The 22,334-nt window shown below is 25.1% G+C and overlaps 1 protein-coding gene across 1 annotated transcript in view; it reads right to left on the bottom strand.

Annotated features, from left to right (window-relative positions):
- The window catches only part of LOC129961547 (QRFP-like peptide receptor), a 116,216-nt gene that overhangs the window by 3,696 nt on the left and 90,186 nt on the right, over nt 1–22,334 (bottom strand). Inside the window, exon 6 of the mRNA XM_056075031.1 lies at nt 3,071–3,203. Coding sequence (XP_055931006.1) covers nt 3,071–3,203 — 133 coding nt within the window. The remainder of the gene's footprint in view (nt 1–3,070; nt 3,204–22,334) is intronic.

The raw sequence follows: 22,334 nt of genomic DNA, 5'->3' as shown, positions 1-22,334 counted from the left end.
GAATTTTCCTTTAAAAAACTTTTTCAGAGTTTAATCTGATATATCGAAATGGAAATAATTTGCATCCAATTGCCCTTGTTGGAAAAATATCACTTTGTTGAAGGTATTATTTTATTTTAGTCTCTTCATTTCTACTAATATCTAAATTTTATAGATTAGCTCAATTCTGTAAAATACTAATATATGCAATATATTCTTTTGTAAATACATAACATTTTGAAATACATTTCGTGGTATATATTTTTGTAGATATGTATGTCAAATATTTATAATTTGGAACTGTTATTGAATTTCAATATTAGGAACAATGTATCTCATATTAAAAGAATTTTTTTTGATTAAATCTTAGACTATTTAAATTTCTTCTGCCTATTTCATAAAAACACATTACCTGAACAAACAGTTTTATTATTTAAATGTTATTATTAAATTAATTCATTAACCAAATGTACGAATATTCTCTAAATTTAAACTTGTGAATTCAGACAATGTAAGATTTGTAGCTTTGTTATTTATATGTTAATAGATTCTATTTTTTAAAAATTATCAAATAGCAGCAAATGTAATATATTTTTTTATAAATTACGACAAAATTTAAATCGATTAATTCATAAATAAAACATGGAAAATGCATGTGTTTGCAAAGTTGTAAATTCATTTTTCTTAGATAATATTTATGATTCTTAGAGAAGTTTAATAAAATAAACGTATTTTATGAGCGCAATGGTAAAAAATTACCATTTTACTGATTTTCGAGTTAACAATAGAAAATATATACCTGCTTATAGTAAGTAAAAATAGGTAATTCAAGTCTTTTAAGATAAATTATTTTTTATTAATTTTAGTGCAATATGTAATATTATGATAATTTTTAGAAAATGACAATGTAGAATTTTTTTAGATAAATTTTGAAAAAACAGGTTATTTTCAGTACACACGTTTTCAGTGAAATATTTAATCTATGAAGCTATTTAAATATATTTAGAAACTGTATGTTGTTATTGTTAGTTAAAATTTATAGAACTTTTAAAATATTAGTAATTCTCTTAATTTTCTAAATGAATTGAAAATAAACAAGATTTCACATCTATCTTAAAAATAAATAAATTCCAAATTAAAGTTAAAACATGAACTTTTCCTTAAAACATTCTTATTCCTGCATTAGAGTGCGTGGAGCAATTCAGCATCCCAAAAAAACTACTTGCAAAAATATGTTTGTATTTGTGTAATGTATATATTGCGGTATACTGATACCCCACAGCTCTAATGGCTTAGAAGAAATAGCCATACTAAAGCAAAGTAGACATTAAAATCTTTCTCTTGTATCCACTGCTGGACTTTCCGCTGAATAAAGCTTTCTCTAAGATAAAATTGCTAAGATTCGTTTTAAATTTTCTTGTTAAAAATTTATGTTAAGACCAGATGAAAAAAAAAATACTTTGACTAGAACAATTTGTAATACAATATTAACCCGTTAACTATGAAATTAAAATTTGTTAAACTCCTTTCACAATAAGGAGTTTCTTTGCAGCGAGATGTTATTTAACCTGAAATATTACTTTCACCGCCTGATTATTTGAATAATATGTTAACAAAATAGTATCTTTTAGTTTAAAATAATTGACAAAACATAGACAGTCACATAGACCAATTTCTTTAATTTTCATTTTGTATGTAATTATAATTTTGGAATCATCTCTTCATTGTATATTTTTTATAAGGAGATAGCTTGATAGATTTCTTCTGCTACAATCGCTGTACGGCAATATGAATTTTTAATATGACCTACTTATTTTAATTTATGACCAACTTATTTTTAATATTTCCTACTTAGTATTTCCAGTACTTTCCTACTTAGTATTTCCTACTTAGTATTTCCAGTAGTATTCACCTCTCCTTCTCATTTCACATCACTGAATTTTTATGAGTAACTTTAAAAAAGATTTTGATAGAATACTCCAACTTCAATAGCATTTCTAATTTCGCAAAGTTACTTCTTTACTTAAGCGCCAATTAAGCGAACATGGACATCTATTGTAGCAATCAGAAATTTTAGCTTACTCAGTCTACAAAAAAAAGTAATCAGATTCTTTAAACTTATACTTTAATGAAGTTATGAAATTGTCAAAAGCATTTATATTATATTAAATTCAAAACTTGTGGATATTTTTATGCGCATTTATATTATTTATTAGCGAGAAAAAGAATTTTTTAAAAAATTTTAACCTTGATTTTTTTTTATCAAGGAAGGTAAAATTTGTACAAAAAAAAAAAAAAAAAAAGGAGGAAAATATGTATCCGTCTACATCGCGACACGAGAGCGAAAGAGAGAGAAATTTTACCATCAGTATTTTTACTATGAGATTTTGATAAAGATTTCTTTGATTCGTGTTGATTTAGGCAGGAGAATCTTGGGTATCTTTAAAAGAATGTTGTAAATAATAGGGACTTCTATCCTGTCGCTAGGAGCTTGAGAAACTGCTGATGTCATCAGCTTTTTAGAGCGCGGGTTATAAATAATTAAATAAAAAGTTAGAATTGGATCAGAAAACTTTAGAATGAATTTAATATGAACTAAATTAGGGAACTAATTTGGATTTATATTAGATTAAATATCATTACACACACACACACACACATATATATATTTATATATGCATTCGTTTTTAGATTCCTTCTATTTTATGCTTATTTTTTTAATATAAAAATACTTATTTAATTAATGATATACTTTATGTTTAATACTATATATAATTTTTATATCTGTATATTTTATTATTATTTTTTTCATTTTCAACTCGAAATGGGGATAGTTCTTTGTTTTAAAAATTTTGAGCATTTTTTTTTTATTTTTTACACGAAACTGTTCGGTTTCAAAATCATATTTATGTCTACTTCTCTCCCAAAAAGAAAGTTGAAAATATTTTTAAAAATTTTTTCTTCCCGCCGCAAGCACGCACTGCAAGATTCGCATTATTTGGTTAAACCATTTGATAAAGAAAATAAAATTTATTGACCTACACATTTTAAGAAAGTGGCATGCTTTCATGAAACCGCAACTCTTACTTACCTGTTTTACAGTAGCATTGTCACTTTCCAGTTTCACAAGAACAGGCTTGGTTTTTGGATTCAGAGGGGATTTGCTGTTAGTTGAATATTGGTTCCGTGGGTGCGTTTCTCTCAGAGGGATTTCAGTGCCTGGCCTGAAACATATCAGTGAATGATGTTAGTTGTTGATACTTTCAAAGAGTGGGAACACACTTATCTAAACTTTTTCCGAAAAATTTTGGCTTTTTCATTCACAATCCTAACTCAATTATGGATGTATTGCGCAATTTAAATGCATATCTATTCAATAATTTGACTTTTTTTTTTTTTTCAAATGGCATTTAAAAATGCTACTACGAAATTGTCGTTATAAATCAATACAATATTTGTATTCCTAATAAAGAATACAAATGCTGTAGTATCAAGTATTTGTGTTTTTTTAATATTCAGTTGTACAATCTATTATGAGAATAGGATATTGATTTTTCTTTGATATTCTTGATATCAAATTATTGTAGTTTCTTACATCTCGTGTTTTATCAGATACAAATAATTCTCTTAATATGTCCATAAATGTTGGTTCATACATATATATTGGTTCGAGAAAATGTGAACTATGAGCGTTGATAAAATATCCTATCAAAGTTATCCTTGCACAAAGTATTAACATAGCCAACGTAAATGATACGGATTTAAATGAAAAATCTCTATATTATATACTAACCATTACTTTAAATTTAAAAAAAAAATGTATCACAAAAGAAACATAATGCATCTAATAATGCACCTAGGAACTGTAATAAATATAAATCAACACTAAAGCTCAATTAAAAATGGAAATATTTTAATCACATGTGAGTTAATTTTCATAAAATGCCTGAAAAAACAACGAATGGAAATTAAGGCTTATACAAAGAGAAAGTTAAGCTTTGCACATGAAACCTTTATCATCTGTGACTTTCTTATACGGAATCATGACTGAATAAAAATTTCTGTTCAGGTTCCTGTTAGTATGCTCTAAATTGAATTCGAAAAACGAAAAAAAAAAAAAATGCGTGTAGACAATTATTCAAATTAAATGGCGACGTGTTGAGTAAAAAGAATAATTTAATTTAAGTCAACATAACAAAAATAAAACGCTAAAAAGTTTTTAAAAAGAAAAAACATATCTTCCAATTTAATATATTTTGTTTCATATATATATATATATATATATAAATATATATATATATATATATATATATATATATATATATATATATATATATATATATATATATATATAATATAAAACTCTCCTTAATTCTTATTAGGTTTTAGTGTTCTGGGGTTGTCGTACCCACTTCTAATAATCGATAAACACATAGTTCCATAATTGATATTTTCTGACTACAGGAAGTCTAAAACAAGTTGAAACGGCAAAATTTCAAGAATGAATTTGTAGAGAGTCACAGCAATTTTTTTATGCATTTTCTTTGTATCTTGTTCATCTTTACTTGATTATAGTTATTGTTGCTTGATTATAGTCATTAACTTTTTTTAAAATTATTATAACAAAACAATTATATTTATTTATGAAAAGTTCCCAATGATTTTCTTAATATTTATAATAGTAGGAATTCTCTAATATTTATAATAACTAATTGTAAGTTTATATATATATATATATATATATATATATATATATATATATATATATATATATATATATATATATATATATATATATATATATATATATATATATATATATATATATATATATATATATATATATATATATATATGTGTGTGTGTGTGTGTGTGTGTGCGTGTGTGTGTGTGTGTGTGTGTGTGTATGTGTGTGTGCGTATGAGTGTGTGTCTATTGTTTTTCAGTCAATTAATATACTGACTTGGCGCAGTATAATATTGGTCTGAAATCTATAAAATTTACTATTTAGCACTTACTGTGATATAATTTTCAGTAAAACATATTTTAGTTTTCTAGCCATTGAATATAAATAATATTTTTAATGGTGGGATTGATAATAGCCATATAAATAATCAATGAAATGTTGGATCTGTTTTTTCAAAAATTGGTATACATACCAAAATAAATAAATAAATAAAAATTTAAAAAATTATAAAAACCAGTAGGACTAGTCTCTCTTGAAATTTTTATTACCTATTGTAATAGCAGTGTTATCTCCCTTGTTTTTGAGTCTAAAATTATGAATCTTGAGCAACTATGTTAACACCACGAGTACTCAAATTTTAATTTTCAGAGTTCCGCACATTTGAATTGTGTGCTTAGTAACTTAAGAAAGAAAATCCGCACTTGTATATTAAGTATATGTCATAAGTGAACAATAGTTATGAAATATCGATTTTTGTCAAGAATCTCGGTGAGCGATATTTGACGACATGTTTTTTCAATTAATAACTCGCGTGCGATTTCTACAAAAGTATAAAAATATCGAATATATATTTAGAGCATATTTTTTTTGGACAGATTGAAAGCAGAACTTCACATAGAGCTACAACCTCCCTAATGCCACAATATTTCTGAATAGTTGGGAAATATTGAACAATCTTGTGAAAAACCAGGAATATCCAATGTCGAATATCGAATTTCAAAATAAATAAAAAAAAAACATAGCAAATTAGGTTAAGTGATAATCGGCAAAAGAAAAAGAATTCTATTTTTTCATATTCGAATAGTTATTCTAATTAATATTAAGAATATTTATAGTATTGCTAAATGACTTGGTGAAAACTGATAAAACTATGTTAAAAAATATAGGAACCCAATTTTGACCAATATAATTTTTTTTTTTTTTGCATTTTACATTGTTTGAATATTCTAGAACAATATTATACAATGCATAACAATATATTCCTAAATTTTACAATATTGTATGCTACAGTCGCAAAATCACATTGCATATTTTTTTTTATATATATATATATATATATATATATATATATATATATATATATATATATATATATATATATATATATATATATATATATTTAAGTCATAGCGTTGAATTTATGTACTACTTGAGAAATAACAATGCGAGAGATCAGCGGTCCTTTGACGGATTCACTTCTAAATTTGATAGATATCTGCTTTTGAGCAGTTACATTTTTGTGATAAATGTTATCCATATCTGTCTTCCTTTTGTAGTTATTGTCTTAACTTATAATTGGAGATCCTGACATACAGACTTCCTCAGAATGGAATTCGTTCAAAATTGGATAAAAATCTACAAATTTATTGTAAATATCATATAGCAAATTTCATCTGTCTAGCTCAATTTGCTTTTGAGTTATAGTGTTTACAGAAGTCAGATTGAAGAAACGTGTTTTTCGGATTCAATTAAGTATGATGTGAGAAGATTCAAAATCTCAAGTTCGAATTTTTTGACAATTTGACAATTGCAATATTTTTACCTTGTATACTTAGTGCATGAGAAAATAATTAAAGGGAAAATTAAATAATTTATTATTTAAGTAATATTTATTATATTAGACCATAAGATAGTAAAAAATAACCAATTAAGAACTCGGGATGGCAAGAAACCTTTTTGATTTAATTAAGTCAAAATGTTTTAATAAGAAAAATATTTCGAGTAAAATAAAATGACAACCATTGTATTTATGAAATGATAATGTCGTCTCCGCGTTACCACGGAAAGGGGGTGCAGTAGCTTCTGAGGGTAAAGACCCCTGAGCACCCGAGGGCAGAAGTCTGACTTCTAGCTCATATGATGAAACTTACACATTCGCTTGCACAACCCCTTTTTAAAGGGGGGCACATTCACACACCTCACAGATAGAACACATACGAAGAACAACCATGCCTGAACCGGATTCGAACCCGGGACGCCCAGATCATGGCGAAGATGCGCTACCCCTATGCCAGGACGCCGGCATTTATGAAATGAGAAATTATTATGAAAGCAGTGTTATATAAGGAAAAAAAGAGATCAAAGTAATCAATAGATAAAAATGTTCAAAGAATCATTGGAAAAAATTATTTTATCTAGCAGCATAAACTAGTAAAAACCTTCTTCAGTTTCAACAAATAAAGTTTATAAAGGTGTATTACAAAATTTGTTATATCAGAAAGAAGACGTAAAATTTCAGCACGCTTAAAGAAAGTAAGTTTCATAGCAAGAGGTGATTACAAGCTCGTTTAATACATTTTTAAAGAAATCCTGGCAATTTCTATTTCAAATAAATTTATTTTATACTTTAAAATATATATATATGTACTATATACTAACACTAAACTTACTCCACATAATTAAAGTTGCAATTACTGTGAAATGTATGCCATAAATTCTGAAAATAATTACTTTGAAAATGTATACCACATTTCTGCACTTAGAGAGCGTAGAACCTTCATTCACTTTTAGAAACAGCGCAGTTATTACACATGAAAGTTTGATTAAAATTAAAGAACAGTTTGTTTTAAAAAAGTAATTCCTAACCTAAGGAAAATAAAAGATTATTTATTAAAAATTAATATCAAATTTTGATTTAATATGTTACATTGAATTTAGAAAAAGCTTAAAAATAATTGGCTGACATAAAAATTAAATTGAAATTTTTAAGCCCTTATTTATTGATATTATGAAATTAAACAAGAAAAAAATGGCGAAAAGTTTTAATAATAATAAAGATTAAAAATAACACCAGTATTTTCTTTAATAAATTTATTACAATCTTTATTAGATTTTTTTGAACGAGATTAATGGTTATTCATAATTTTTTGTATCTACTGAAATCAAAGTACTTTAAAATATTACGAGGAAAGATAATAACGATTAAAGTTCAGAGATAAGCATTTCCTAATTAAAATGCACTGTTATTGAATTGAAAATGTTCTCTTATTATGGCTTTGAGTATTACTTTTTAATTTTTTTTTCTTCTAAACAGCGTTTATGATAACAAGTCTTATTATTTCTCAAGAATTATTTCTAAAATGAGAATTCAGTAGAATGTTATCATTATAAACGTATTGAATTTTGGAGATTTGTTATTTTTTTAAAGATTAATTAAACCGGTTTTAAATTTTATTATGAACCTAAATAGGACGATAATGTTAGAAATTTAATATAATTAGTAATTAAATACTGGAAATGGGTATTAATATATGTACCAAATCAAAAACTTCGAATCAGAGTGTAAAATAATTTAAACAATTTTAACATATCTATCATTTTTTGTGTTTGATGTGTTTTTTGTGACCCATACTCGTTTATTATCTTTTTTTATTCAATTTACATAAACATATCTTAAACCAACATTCTTTTAGAAAGATTCATTCTTATTATATAATGTGATTTATATAAGACGCATTTTATTAGGTAAACAGATAAAGAATAACAAACTGAACCACTGGGAAAAAAGATAATGGAGGCTAAAGTAAGCAATGGTTCTTGCTACATTTGGCAGGTCATTCATCGCAGTGCTTAATGCGATTGACAAAATCTACCGATGCGTTTTTTCAATTATGTAGAGTAGAGCGTTTCAGTAATTCACATCATTCATAATGATGTAAGTTACATAATCTACCAAATTGTTATAAACCTTTCTCCATAGAAAATATATTGTGTTTCCCATTTCCAGATAATTACTTAACAAGCATATAATCCTATAATTTAAAATAGTACAGTTATTTTATTATCTGGATGATATTTTACTTTCTTGGATATTTTAATCCCGATTCCTAACAATAATAAGAATTGTATTAACGAAATATGCACTAAATAAATAAATGGTTCACATTTCCACAATTTTACACATGATCACTTCAAAATCTATAGAGAACACAAGTAATGAATGTTTAGGTAAAGAAAATGTTACACATGGATGCTTTTTTATTTTCTGCTTCATAAAAGGCTTTTCTGAGAATATTTTATTTTGCAAGACTGCAAACACAAGTTTAAAAGCTTCACTAATAAATAGCATAATATTAATGGTACAATTCTTTTGTACAAATGATTGTTAATCCAGCAGTACAATATTGTAGGATGTGTAAGAACAAATTTACTAATTTGCATATCACCAAATATTGATACCTTTTCATACATTCTGACGTGATTTATGTATAATAAATTAATTATCACTGATATTCTAATAAGATGTTTGCTCACACATATAACGCATTTCCAGAAAACGAATAAAGGAACACATATGCATAAATAATTAAATTAAAGAAAAGAAAACCATTCAAAGCACAAACATTAAGAGGCACAAAAAGATAAACTTGTTATGCCATTATATTAATAAATTGTGAGTGTAATTTTCCACATCACTGCTTTAATCATTGAGGAAATAGAGATTTTTAATGTCAGTTGGAAAGAAGAAAACTCATAATTATTTCATAGAATATTTCGTCATTATTTATAAAGGCTTTTTCTTCTTCAAGAACTAAATTTTTTGTCATTAATGATAATAAAATTAATACATTAGGGCCAATATTATAACATCCTTTTCCGCAAACAAGTGGTTAATGGAAAATTCTTACACCACATATGTTCAACGATGCATAAACTTGTAGAAATGAATAGAACACTCTGCAAATGAATAAAACGTAATGAGGAATCATTTGTCCTTACTTGGAGACGATTGATAACGAGAGTCGTAAACGAAGCTCATTGAGAACTACTAATGAGACTTAGAAAGTTAATCATAAGATGTGATTTGTTCCCTCGAACAAATGATCTTCAATTAACCATAAAATGTTTACTTTGTTTTATGCCTTTTCGAGTTGTACAGACTGTTTGATTTACTATTCAATCAACTTAATGCCATTTTATCAATACTATTTGCGTAATTTAAATGTTCTCTTTACTTTAAAAAAATATATAATTCCTACTAAATTTATTTAGTGAGTTTTGTGACTTTTGAAAATCTCATATACCTAGTTATAGTATTTATATATCCACATAAGTTGAGGGGAAAAAATAAAATGTTTAATAATTATGGATACATATTTTTTCAATTATTTTATTTTAAGATATAAGCTTTTTAAAATTTCACAAAATTGCTTCTTTTAAATGCGCTAAGTATTTCTATATCAAAAGTAAAATATTTCCAAAATAAGAGCACATTTAGGGTATTAAGATGTAATGGAATAGCTACTTAGAAGCTGACTTAATTCAAACCCATTTAAAATTTCTTACATAGCAAAGACCTGAATAAGCAATCAAAATTTTTAAAAACAAGTTTTACCATTTTTTTGAATGATTGGATGGTTGCTTTAAATTAATGAAAAAAAGAACACTTTTGAGATAAACTTTTTGAAACAAAGATGATTAAAAATTGTTTTTATTGCCTCTAAGTGTCAAACCAAGAATGTGGTTAATAAGAAACGTGCAAAATTTAATTTTGTAAATTGGGAATAACAGCGTTTCTGTTAAATAAATTGAGAATACTGTTTGAAAACTTGTCGTTGAAAATTTTTATATCATTTTCACATTTAAGAAATAAGAGATATAAGTACTCGAAAATAATAAAATTCTCCAAACTCTAGAAAAGATTTTATTTTAACTATGCACTGAAGAAAACAGTTTTTCAATATCAAATTTATATTGCTTTTCTGAATTTAATATACGAACTTTATTATGTTATCCAGTTCTTTATTTGATATATTTAATAAACGCACACATTTTAGATTATTGTCCTGGATTTTATTTCTTTTTCTTGCATTTCAATTTCTATGAATGTATTATTTTATACAAAGTTTGTTCTAGATTTAAGAATATGAAATAACAATCCTTTGTTGCATTTATTGAAAATCGTGATTAATAGTTTTAATTTCATTATTGGAAAGTTTCATGCCTCCGGTTTTAATGTGAGATAAAATTATATTAGATGTAGATTCTTACGTACTACAAATCGAATTTCAGTTTTCCTCTATATAAGTAGTAACTAGAATTTATAATATATAGAAAGCTGTGGGGTGTCTTCTTAAACTCAATCAAAAAGTTAAAATGTATTTAAAATCATGTTATGAATTTGAATTTAGTTTTAATCTCAATGATAAATGTTTTGCATAGTAAAACCGAATCTGAGGAGAAAGTCATTTAACTTCCATTCTATATACAGCCAGTCTTATAGCCTTAAGACACGTAGAAATAGCTTTTCATCCCCTTATTTTAAAATATGCAAGTATCTAATTTTGTTTGATACAGCCTTATATTTTCAACAAATGTTTACTCAGTATTTAAATTTTTCATCCGATAGTACAAATTTTTAAACTATGAAATGGCACTTATGATTAAAGAAAATAATTGATACAATGTTCGTTATTATGAAAAAGAAATATTTTGTTTCATTTATTAACTATAAAATCAAATGGATTATTATTTTTGATTTTATATATATATATAAATAAAATAAAAACCATAAGTTACTCGTGGTAAATAGTTATTACAAATAAGAAAACTGTAAAATCAACCGAATTATTATTATTTTTTTTGATTTAAGAATCTATATATAAATAAAATAAAAACCATAAGTTACTCATGGTAAATATTTATTTTAAATAAGAAAACTGTAAAATCAATTGGATTATTTTTTTATTTAAAGAAACTATATATAAATAAAATAAAAACCATAAGTTACTCATTATAAATAGTTATTACACATTGTCTTATTCATTGTGTGTGCCCATGAACTTGTAGAAATTATTTTATTTTTATTAATTTATTTTTTAAGTTTCCTAAAAAGATTCTTCTTTTACTCAGAGAGGGTTCTCAAGTGAAACTCGCTTTTAAGATAATACTTTTTAATACATTTTTTAATATAAGCCTTAGGTTTCAGTTTTAATTGGAAATTAAAGTTTTAAATGTGACATGTATTTGAGAATGTGGTAAAAAATAAATAAATAAAAATAGATCGATTTACTCTTTAAAAATAAAATTACTCCTTGATGCTGAATATTTAATATATTGTTTGCTAACGAATTTTAAAATCTACCGCGCTTTTACGCATGCGTTAGGATGGCTTTAACTGTGAGAGGAAAGATGAAAGGTCTAGACGTTTACATTTAGCAATAAAGATAATTCCTGAAAGGATAATTCCTTCCGCATCTCACCCCTTAGACAGAATCGTAAAAGTGGTCATCTCAGGTTACTGAAAAGAACAGTCATTGATTATGTTTGGCTAAAATAATTCTTTCGTGAAGAAGTATATATATATATATATATATATATATATATATATATATATATATATATATTCATTTTATAAATGCTGAATTTTAGTTATATCTTATATATTCGATTATAAATTTGATAATTTCAATTAATTCAAATAAAATAGAACAGATCTGTTGATAATTGAAGTTAAATACGATAAGCCTTAGCTGTCGAAATAAATTAACTTCATGAAAAGCGTATAAATTAAACATGAATATAGGTGGGTAACTTTAATCTGTCGCATAAAAGTAGTATCTTAGAATATGATGCCTTCCTTTAGCTTTTGAGCAAAGTTAAGACTTTTCATGCTCACATGCGCTCTTTCAGTTCGCACATTTTGGTGAAGAATAATTCAAGTGTACGCTTATTTCAGCATTGAATGTCCTTCAACACCTGGAGGTTCCCATCTTTCGGGCTCAAAAGCCTGTCATTGAATAGGATTTTCGTAACTGGTTCGGAAATTTATATTTCTTTATTTATTCTCCTAAACACAGCCATTTGTGGATCTCAAAAGATTTTAGAAACTTATACATTGAATACTTGCACTAGTCATGGATAATAGACAATTTTATTCAGAGTTTATAATCTAGAATATAATATTTCCTCAATTCCATTTTATAAGGGTACAATAATAAATAAAATATAATTTGTAATATTCAAAATATGTATTTTATTATTATTATTATATATTAATTGAATTGATTTTAAATAATTCAATAATTTTTCTAATTACATATTTTTATTTCCTCAAACTGACTAATTAAACAATATCTAACTATCTCACCTTATAACAGAGTACTTCTGCTGCTAAAGTTTGTACCCGAAGCATGGAAATCAGATATGCTATCTATGTGCTATCAAAAAAGCTCTAATTGCAAACAAGTAGTCTATTTTCTTCCAAAATTAAAATCTTTTCATATCAGACTATACGGTTGCATCATTTAAGATCAAGGTGGATAACAGATCTGTCAACCTATTTTATTTTTATTAGTTATTTTAGATTATTTATAGTAATATATAAATGATGATAATAGATGCAGATTTGTTATGGCATAACAATTATTGCAAATTTACTTTAAATCTTTCACTGTAATTAATAAAGATAAAGCAAGAATTTTGCCACTATCTTTTAAGGATCTAAATGCATGATTTCAGTAGTCTCGGTTATCTAATTTCTTTTTAAATTTATCATTTCATATATTCATCTTTGTTTTTCAGTCACTTTCAGAGCAAAGCTTAGCAGAATGACTAGCATTTTTTTTTATAAAAGTTTCAGGTAAAGAATCAGGTGTGTTTTCTTTTTCAAATCATTTGTAGATAAATCAGTATTTTTTTTAACAGCATTCTCTCATTTCTAAGTTTATAATTAGCAATTATTTATCTCATACCATAATACAAGAGGACAAAGAAGTGTCATTATTTACTGGAAGATTAAAAGAAAATAGTTTTATTTCAAAGTTAGAAATTAAATATAGATGATATATTACTACAGTATTTTGTAAAATACTTTTTAAAGCAATTTCTTCATTTTTATGAAAATATTATTGATATGAAAATTTAAGTATATTGTCTAATTTATTAAAAATATTACAGATCATAATTCTATATATAAATAATAACGACTATAATCAATGCAGTGATTAATTTAAAAAAATGGCTATAGTTTTACAATTTAATGTGTTCTACAAGCTTTCGAAATGGCCCAGAAAAGAATAATTTTTTTTAATCCTGAAAATAATATCGTACGAAATTTAATTTTTATCTTTATTTCATTCCGATTTTCGAAAATGGTGTCCCTAATCATTAGTCTTGAATTATTAAAATAGTTCTTGTTTTACTTTCTTTTAGGTTTATATATGATAAGATTTTATCGGCAATATAAAAAAATTAAAACTTTCGGCTTCGAAATTACAAAGAATATTAATTTTAGTATCTTTTCCATGCTAATTGGTATTTTTTCTTCAAGAGACTAGATAAACATAAATAAATAAATATTTAATTTACAAAATAATATTCTAAATAGAATTTACCATCATATCGTCGAAAAATTATATCTTTATCAACTATGCATTGATTCGTTCTTTACGTAAATGTTTCATTCTTAACGTTATCTAGAACTGTGCTTTCATTTAAAAAATGAGAATGCAATATTCATTTATTTCTTAATCCTGATTTAATTCCTGATTCGCTATGTGGTGTAATATTTAAATATGGATGTACTTTTCTAAACACTTGGTAAGGTTCTAGGGGAATATTATTGGAAAATGGAGCAGATGAATATATTTCAAGTTTGGAATGCATTTAAAATGAAAACAATAACCTCCATTATCGCTTTAATCACAGCAAGTCTTTCTATTCTTTCAAAATTGGAAGGTAAAATAAAAAAATTAAATTACGAAAATGATTAGATTAATTATAATAAACATACATTTTTTTAAATATGATTATTTAAATATGTTTTAATGAAAGGCTTCATGTTAAGAGAAACTTCCGTATTGATTTTTTTTACTGATTGCTCATGGTCAATACTTCCCCGAAAACAAGAGGCAACTTAAAAATACGAGCGGCGTATGTAAACCAAAATATATAAAATTTTATAATTCTATATCAGCAATCATATACAAGATATTTATAAAAGCTTTGTAAATAAAATAGAACATTTAGTTGCTAACAGATATTTTTATTTTCGACCTGCACTAACGACTACGTCATCAGGACGACATTTAATGTTTTTTTTCTATTGTTACGTCATAGAGTTCGAAAATCGCAAACGAAGACGATTTTTACATGTTTTTTTAAAGGCAATATTACATTCAAGAGTCTTTTTATAGTAAATCGAATATGTTTTACTATTTTGTAATTGACTTTTCTCCTGTATCTTGTACTGTTTTCGAAATAGCTACGCTAAAACTGTCGTTTCCCACCAGGCGGCTTTGTAACCAATCTTATTGTGTGACTCTTAGTTTTTTTACTGCATCTAGATACCAAGTTTGTGGCACTTTTTGTTACCGTTCACATATTTATATAATGTCGGAGGATGTTAGCGGACGCCTTGTACAGCAATCAAAGCTATCATATTTATCATTATTCATTACAATTTTTGAATGAATGAAAATTAATTAATCAGAGCATGAATAAGGTTAAAAAAACTAATAATTAATTTAAAATTTAATGTCTGATATCCAAAGCTGTGAAAAAAATCACAATATAGCTCTTGATTTTTTAAAAATATGAAAATATAATTCGATATTAAACATAATCATATCAATGTTTTTATTTATCTAAAAATAATATTTTTCGGGGAATTATCTTTTAAAAATTAAACTGTCATACTTTTTGTTGTAAAACAGTTTTTAAAGAGTAAGATGAAGGATTTTACATCTGTCCAAATTAACGCAAACATTTTCTTTATTTCAGTCATGAACTAATCAGTCATGTAAAAGAAAAAAAAGTAAGTTTATATAGCAACATTTTAATGCTGGTAATTATATTTTCAAATTAATGGAATCGATAACTTAAATGCTATGAAAAGGTGATTTAAATAAAAACCTTATTTATTTATTTTTTTGATTAGAAACAAATTGAATGGAGACATTTTACAATTATTTTTTTATTCATGAGAAATGCTTGAAATTCCAAACGAGTGATATTAAATTTAAGTGCATTGCAATAACACTCAAATGTTATTATTTTTTTGTTATAGTAATTAGTAATAAGATTCTTTTAACTACTAGGATTTCTTGACAAATGTATTTTCTAAATCGTAAAAGGATTTTTTTATTATTTTCATTACTATTAGACTAACAGTACAATTTAGATACAATATACCAAAGTAACCTCTTTTATTGTTAATCAAATGAATTAAATAAATCTAGAAAAAATTAATATAAAATAAATAAAAAAAACATTTTAAGTGATTTTTAAGTAAAGATTGATTTTAATGAAGATTCTCGTGCATTATTTATTAATAAGAATATAATTAAATATATGAACTTTCTTCTAGATGGATTTCTCTTCCTAATTAGAAATTAATTCAATTTATCCCATTATCACAAATTCTCATTTTTGAAAGTTTTGCTAAGGACTATATTAATCAGTCACTTATTCGTTACCTTTTTCTGATAAGTTTCCACCTTAAAATATGAAATATTGTGTGCATATCCAATTGGTGTGCATATCCATATGATTTTGATGGAATAGGATTTGAAATAATTTAACTCCATCTTGATCCTGAAACTCAAATTATTGCAACAGTTCATAGATGGCCATTTTTATTTCTTTTTTTCTAAATTTTAAAAAAGAAGATATGCATTTAAATAGATAAAAATATATTGTTTAAAATTTGAATTTCATTTAGAGCAAAAAGACGATTTTCAAAGTTTTTTTATAAAGAAAACTGCTTTGGAATATGTTTTATCGAAATATTTTATAAACACATTTTTTCATCATTTTCATTACACTTTTTGGTAAAAATAGTATATTAACATAAGCCGACAGTCTAATTTAACCCTCCCTCACAAAAAGACTCAATAAATCGCTTCCGAAGTACCTTCTGAAAAATTCATCTTTATATCTTATTTAATAAGAGATTAAAATCAATATAATAATTGTTCAGTTCAGTAACACCACTGAATATTTTTAATTTCCATTATGTGCCTCCTCCACTCATTTTTATTATGAATAGAAAACTGACCAGGGGTCTCTGATTAACAAGAATTTTCTCAGTTTTACTTTCTTATCCTGTTTCTTTCCTTCATTTAGAATCCTCCGAGTTAATTATACAAAAAAATTGTCAATTTAGTTTTATGAAATTATTGTATTATTTTCAAAACGGGTGATCAGATTTTTCTGTTACTCAGTCGAATATCTGAAGGTTAGAGTATTTATTTTGGTGGAGATTATTTTCATGGAAAACTACAAACAAATAAAAATAAGATATTTTGGATTTGGAATTCCCTAGGATGGACGCTTTGTGGAATACATACATATATAATAAATTCAATTTCAACACAGATTTATCAGATTTTAACAATCATAACTCATGTTCTTCTTACTCTCATAGCCAAAATATGACCATCTATTTCGTTTAAAGAAGAATTAAATCAAGTTAAATCTTCAAACAAATACAAAAGAAATATAACAAAGTCCTCATCTTAATTACTTTTCCAAAACATATGTTGCATATTTATTCTCACTCCCATCGCTCATTCTTATGTGCAAAAAAATCTTTTTGACCTGATGAGTAAAAAGAAAAATGTAATAATTTCATTTCTTACACCTTTTTATGGTATATTTTTAATGAAAGAAAACATCAAAGGATCCGATATGTATAAAAAACTATAGAAGAAATCATATCTGTCCACTCAGCTAAAACACTCCCTCCACGGTTCTTAGAAAACTTTCGAAAGGCATTTCAAAGAAATCCCTTACGATATTAAGCGATTACAGCCACAGATAGGGAATATTCTATTCTAAATAAATTTCCTATTCTCATCAAACACGAAGGAAAAAAACGTAAAAAAGCACGTACCAATCTTTTGATTTTGCTCATATTGAGGACATTACCACGTTTTTTAAAGATATTTTTTGTTCATATATTTCGCACATTTTTCGTTCGTGCATATATGTTATAGCTCTTTATAAAAACGTAGTTTCGACATTGATTTTATTTTCTTTCTTATTCTTTTCATTTTATTATTTCTTTATCATTGCTCATATTATCTTATATTTTTTCTTTTCTTGTTCAACATTGATTTCATATATGTTATAATAAATGGTTGAATAAAACAATGAACCATTTATTATAGCATTTATGTATAAATATTTAAATTGTCATATATTTATAATTAGAAAAAATAAATTGCTTACCTTTCAATAACCTTATTATTGTGAGGTTTATTATGAAATGCAAAACATTTCACAAAAATTACAATACATTGAAAAGCAAATCACATCTAAGGAGCTTACAAAATTTCCTAATCGTATTTTATTGTATGAAAATATGCCATTAAAATGCGATAAGTATTACTAATATTTGTAAAAAATAGAAAATATTTTCATGCTATGTAGAATGAATTTAATTAAATGTTGGAAATATACAGAACTAAGCGTTTAACAACATTAAAACACCAGGAATTAAAAAGATGGCGTATCAAATTATTGAGAGATTTTTCTATATGTTTAAACAAAAATTATTAATAATAATACACCTCAAATAATTGCAATCATAATATAAATTATGTATTGATGTAAAATGAATAATTATTTTCAATTACAATGAGTAAAAATAATATATCATTACATTATAATATATTTATATCTTGAAGAAATCTGTCATCTAATGAAATGCACTTGATGAGATAAAACTGTTTTTGTTATTGTTGCTGTAGGATTTATGGTGGAAGAGCTATTGATGATGAAGCTGAATCCATATAGACCTAAAAATTCTTGAAATGAAAATATTTGAAAATTCTTCTTGTAAAAATTGTATTAAATAGAATATATCCTTTTCTTAATTTATAATTTATCTTTTATATTTTTGTTCTGAGTGTTTAGACAAAATGTGAATGCATTATTTTTTTTCTTGGCTTTTTACATAGCAAAAATTTCAAATAACATTCTGTTATTGAGTTAATATTCTACTTTTAACTCATAAAAAAAAGAGAAAAACATTATCGAAATTGATTTATATTTTTTGAAATTTAAATAACATAATTGGTTGAAAATTGGAAAGTATATGTAGCTATCAATGAAAAATTAGTAAAAAGTCCTTAATATTTATAAAACAAAAATAATTAACAAAAAATGAAAAGTATTGAAAATTCTTTTTGTAAAAATTATATTAAATTGATTATATCATATTCTTAACTTACAATTTATCTTATCTTTTTTTTTGCTCTGAATGTTTTAGCAAAACATGAATGCATTTTTTATTTTATTACATACCAAACATTAAAAAAAATAACTGTATACATATAAAGAATTTCCTCAGAGTTTAATTAATTTTTAATAATTAGCAACTGAAAATAATTAAAAAAATAAGCATAATTGATGTTGGGGAGAATTTTGAATATGACATATTTCGTTATTCCTTTATGTATATATTATATATATATATATATATATATATATATATATATATATATATATTTGCGTTTAGTAAAATGTGATATTCTCCTTATAAATCAAAATTTGCAGACACAGAATCGTTCCAATTCGCACTTACTTTTTATTGTCATTAATTTTATTCATTATCGCAATTTTAACCAATAATTAAACCATACATTTCCTACTTAATATTCTATTATTAACTTATAATAAAATAGATAAGAACGTACACCAAATTGCTATGTATTCTTCGAAACTAAAATAACGTAATTGGTTGAAAACTGAAATATATACATATTTTGACAAAATATAAGTGCTTTATTTTTATTACATGGTTTGTTATATAGAAAATTTTTTAGAAATTACTGTATATATTGGCATTCTAGAGAGAATTTCCTATAAAGTTTAATTCATATAGTTTTAATAATTAGCAACTGAAATCCAATTAAGAAATTACGTATAATTGGCAATTAATAAGGGGCCTGAATATGACATATTTAGTTACTTTTTATTTTATTATTATTTTATTTTTTTGCGTTTTGGTAAATTGATATTTTTCTAACGAATCAGAATTTGGAGACACAAAATCGTTACGATTCACACGTATGCTTTAATTATTAATTATTTTTTGTATTAACACAATTTTAAACAACATTTAAACCACATATTTCCTAATTAATATTGTATTATTATATTGTAACAGTTGCATAACTCTATCTTCTCTTTTGGATAATAGATGGCGATGCCTATTTAGGTAAACATCCCATAGGGCATTGCGATTGTAATTAATGAGATGAGATGCTGTTCCATAATAGGTGCGCACGTTAATGTCTTGTCTTGTATTTCGTGTTTGTGTTTGTTTTGTGTGAATGTGATCATTAAAGAAATGTTCCTGAAAACATACGTCCTCTTGCTTCCACTGCATGTATTATATTAATCTTCATTCTATTAAAATATCATAATAAAATAGAGAAGAACATTAACCAAATAACCTTATATTCCTTGAAATCTAAATAACATAACTGAAAAATATATGTAGCTATTAATTAAAAATAGCACATAATAAATAAAAAAAGTCATTAATATTTTTAAAACAAAAATTATTAACATTAAATATTTAATATAAAAAAATACTACAAATGAAATTAAATGTGTTATTCCAGATAAATTGGGAATTTGATTTCCGAAGAATCTATAGATTCTCGATTAAAACCGGTAAAGAAGAAAATAAATAAGGGCGGGGGGAATCTCGTCTTTTCGATTCTTGTTCCTGAATCTTCTTGATTGATTCGATCCTCAGCTCCATTTATCAAATTCTAAGAGCAGGATTGACCAAATAAAGTACTTTAAACTTCTGCAAAAGTTTTATTTTATGCAGCTCTTGCCTGTGTAATGAACGGGAAGTTTCAATTTTCGGAAAAGGAGTCGTCATCTCGGAGTATAAAGGATCAGGCAATTAAATAACTCCTGATAGCACTTTTTTTTACTTTATAAAATGTGCGCCCGTCGCTCCCATTTCAATCGATGTTAAAGTGAGGAAAGTTTCTGAATGAAAGTTTTGCACTATGATTCAGAGAGTATATTCCTTTTGAAAAGTTCTGTGCAGAGGATGGTTTTTCATAGAAAATAATAAAGCGCATTTTGATGAAGTACTCTTTTTACAAAGCCGAATTTAAATAAAGTTTGGAGTCAAGAAATAGTTATTTTCAAAAATTTAAACCTAAATATAAGTTTAATAACTAACAGATAGTTTAAAAAATGAAATAAGTTTCGAGTCGTATTTATGTGGAGAATATAGCTAAAGAGAAATATAGCAGTCAGACTGTCTGTCCTTTTAAAAATGTTTCTATGAAAAATACTTAAAATTTTATTAATTTGGTAGTTAAATTCTCTTTCCATATCTTCACACTTTTTTATCTAAAATTTTTCAGAAATTCTGACCTTGTTTAATTTGCTAATAATAAATCATTTATAAGAATTTTTTTATCATTTCTTAAATAGCAGTTATTCAATATAAATTAGTCTAAAGTATATAGGGAAAATAAGATTAATATAAAAATTATTTTAAGTATGATAAAAAAACTATAAATTTCATGAACTTTACAGTGTGGACATGGACATTCCTCACATTTTTGCTTCAAGCTTTAAGTTTTTCATGATTCTTAAGCAGTTTAGTGTTAAAAGTTTCATTGTACATATTTGATACGATGTTTTTCGAAGTTAAATATAAAGTGAAAATAAGAATTAAACCCGCTATTGAAAATGTTCTGTTTAATTTAAGAAAATATATTAAACATAATGAAATAATAATTTAATTCTGGGTTTAGGGTCTGCAAAATACTTAATCACTATATTTGAATATAAAAAAAAGTTTCATGATTTATCAATAATAATACATGAATTTAACTAATTATTTTAAGAAAAGCATTTGTTCTTTCTATTACTAATTGAAAGATCACGCCTGAATCCAACCAAACCAAAAGTATATTTACGCAGTTATTCACTTGTTAAAATCGTAGAAAAATATTTAAAAGTTGATAAATGCTAAAATGAAATAACCGATTATCATAAAATACTTTCTTTGTATATATAATGTGAATAGAGAAAAATTTGCTTTACAGATCAAAATTACTCTATTTATGCAGTTTTTATCATTCATTTTCTTATATTTATGTGAAATGATGCATTGATTATTTTTTATGTATTGTTCTATATAATCATATCTCGATTTAATATTCATCCATTTAATCTCGAAAGTGCAGCTTTAATTACGTTTATTTCTTCATAATACGCCAGTTTTTATTGAAGGTATTTAAAAACAATAAAGATGAAATTACGACAGGAAACAATGAATGACAACTGAAGACAAAAATTAAAATTTAATTATGAATTTAATCAATGAAGTTAGTTTAATTAATAAAAGAAGCTGTGTCCTCTTTTATTAAATAATTTTACATTAAAACTTATCTAATGACGC

Source organism: Argiope bruennichi, chromosome 2, assembly GCF_947563725.1.
Source record: "Argiope bruennichi chromosome 2, qqArgBrue1.1, whole genome shotgun sequence".
In the NCBI taxonomy this organism is placed as follows: domain Eukaryota; kingdom Metazoa; phylum Arthropoda; class Arachnida; order Araneae; family Araneidae; genus Argiope; species Argiope bruennichi.
Note: the sequence above shows the minus strand (reverse complement) of the source record. Positions and strands in the feature narration are given on the sequence as shown.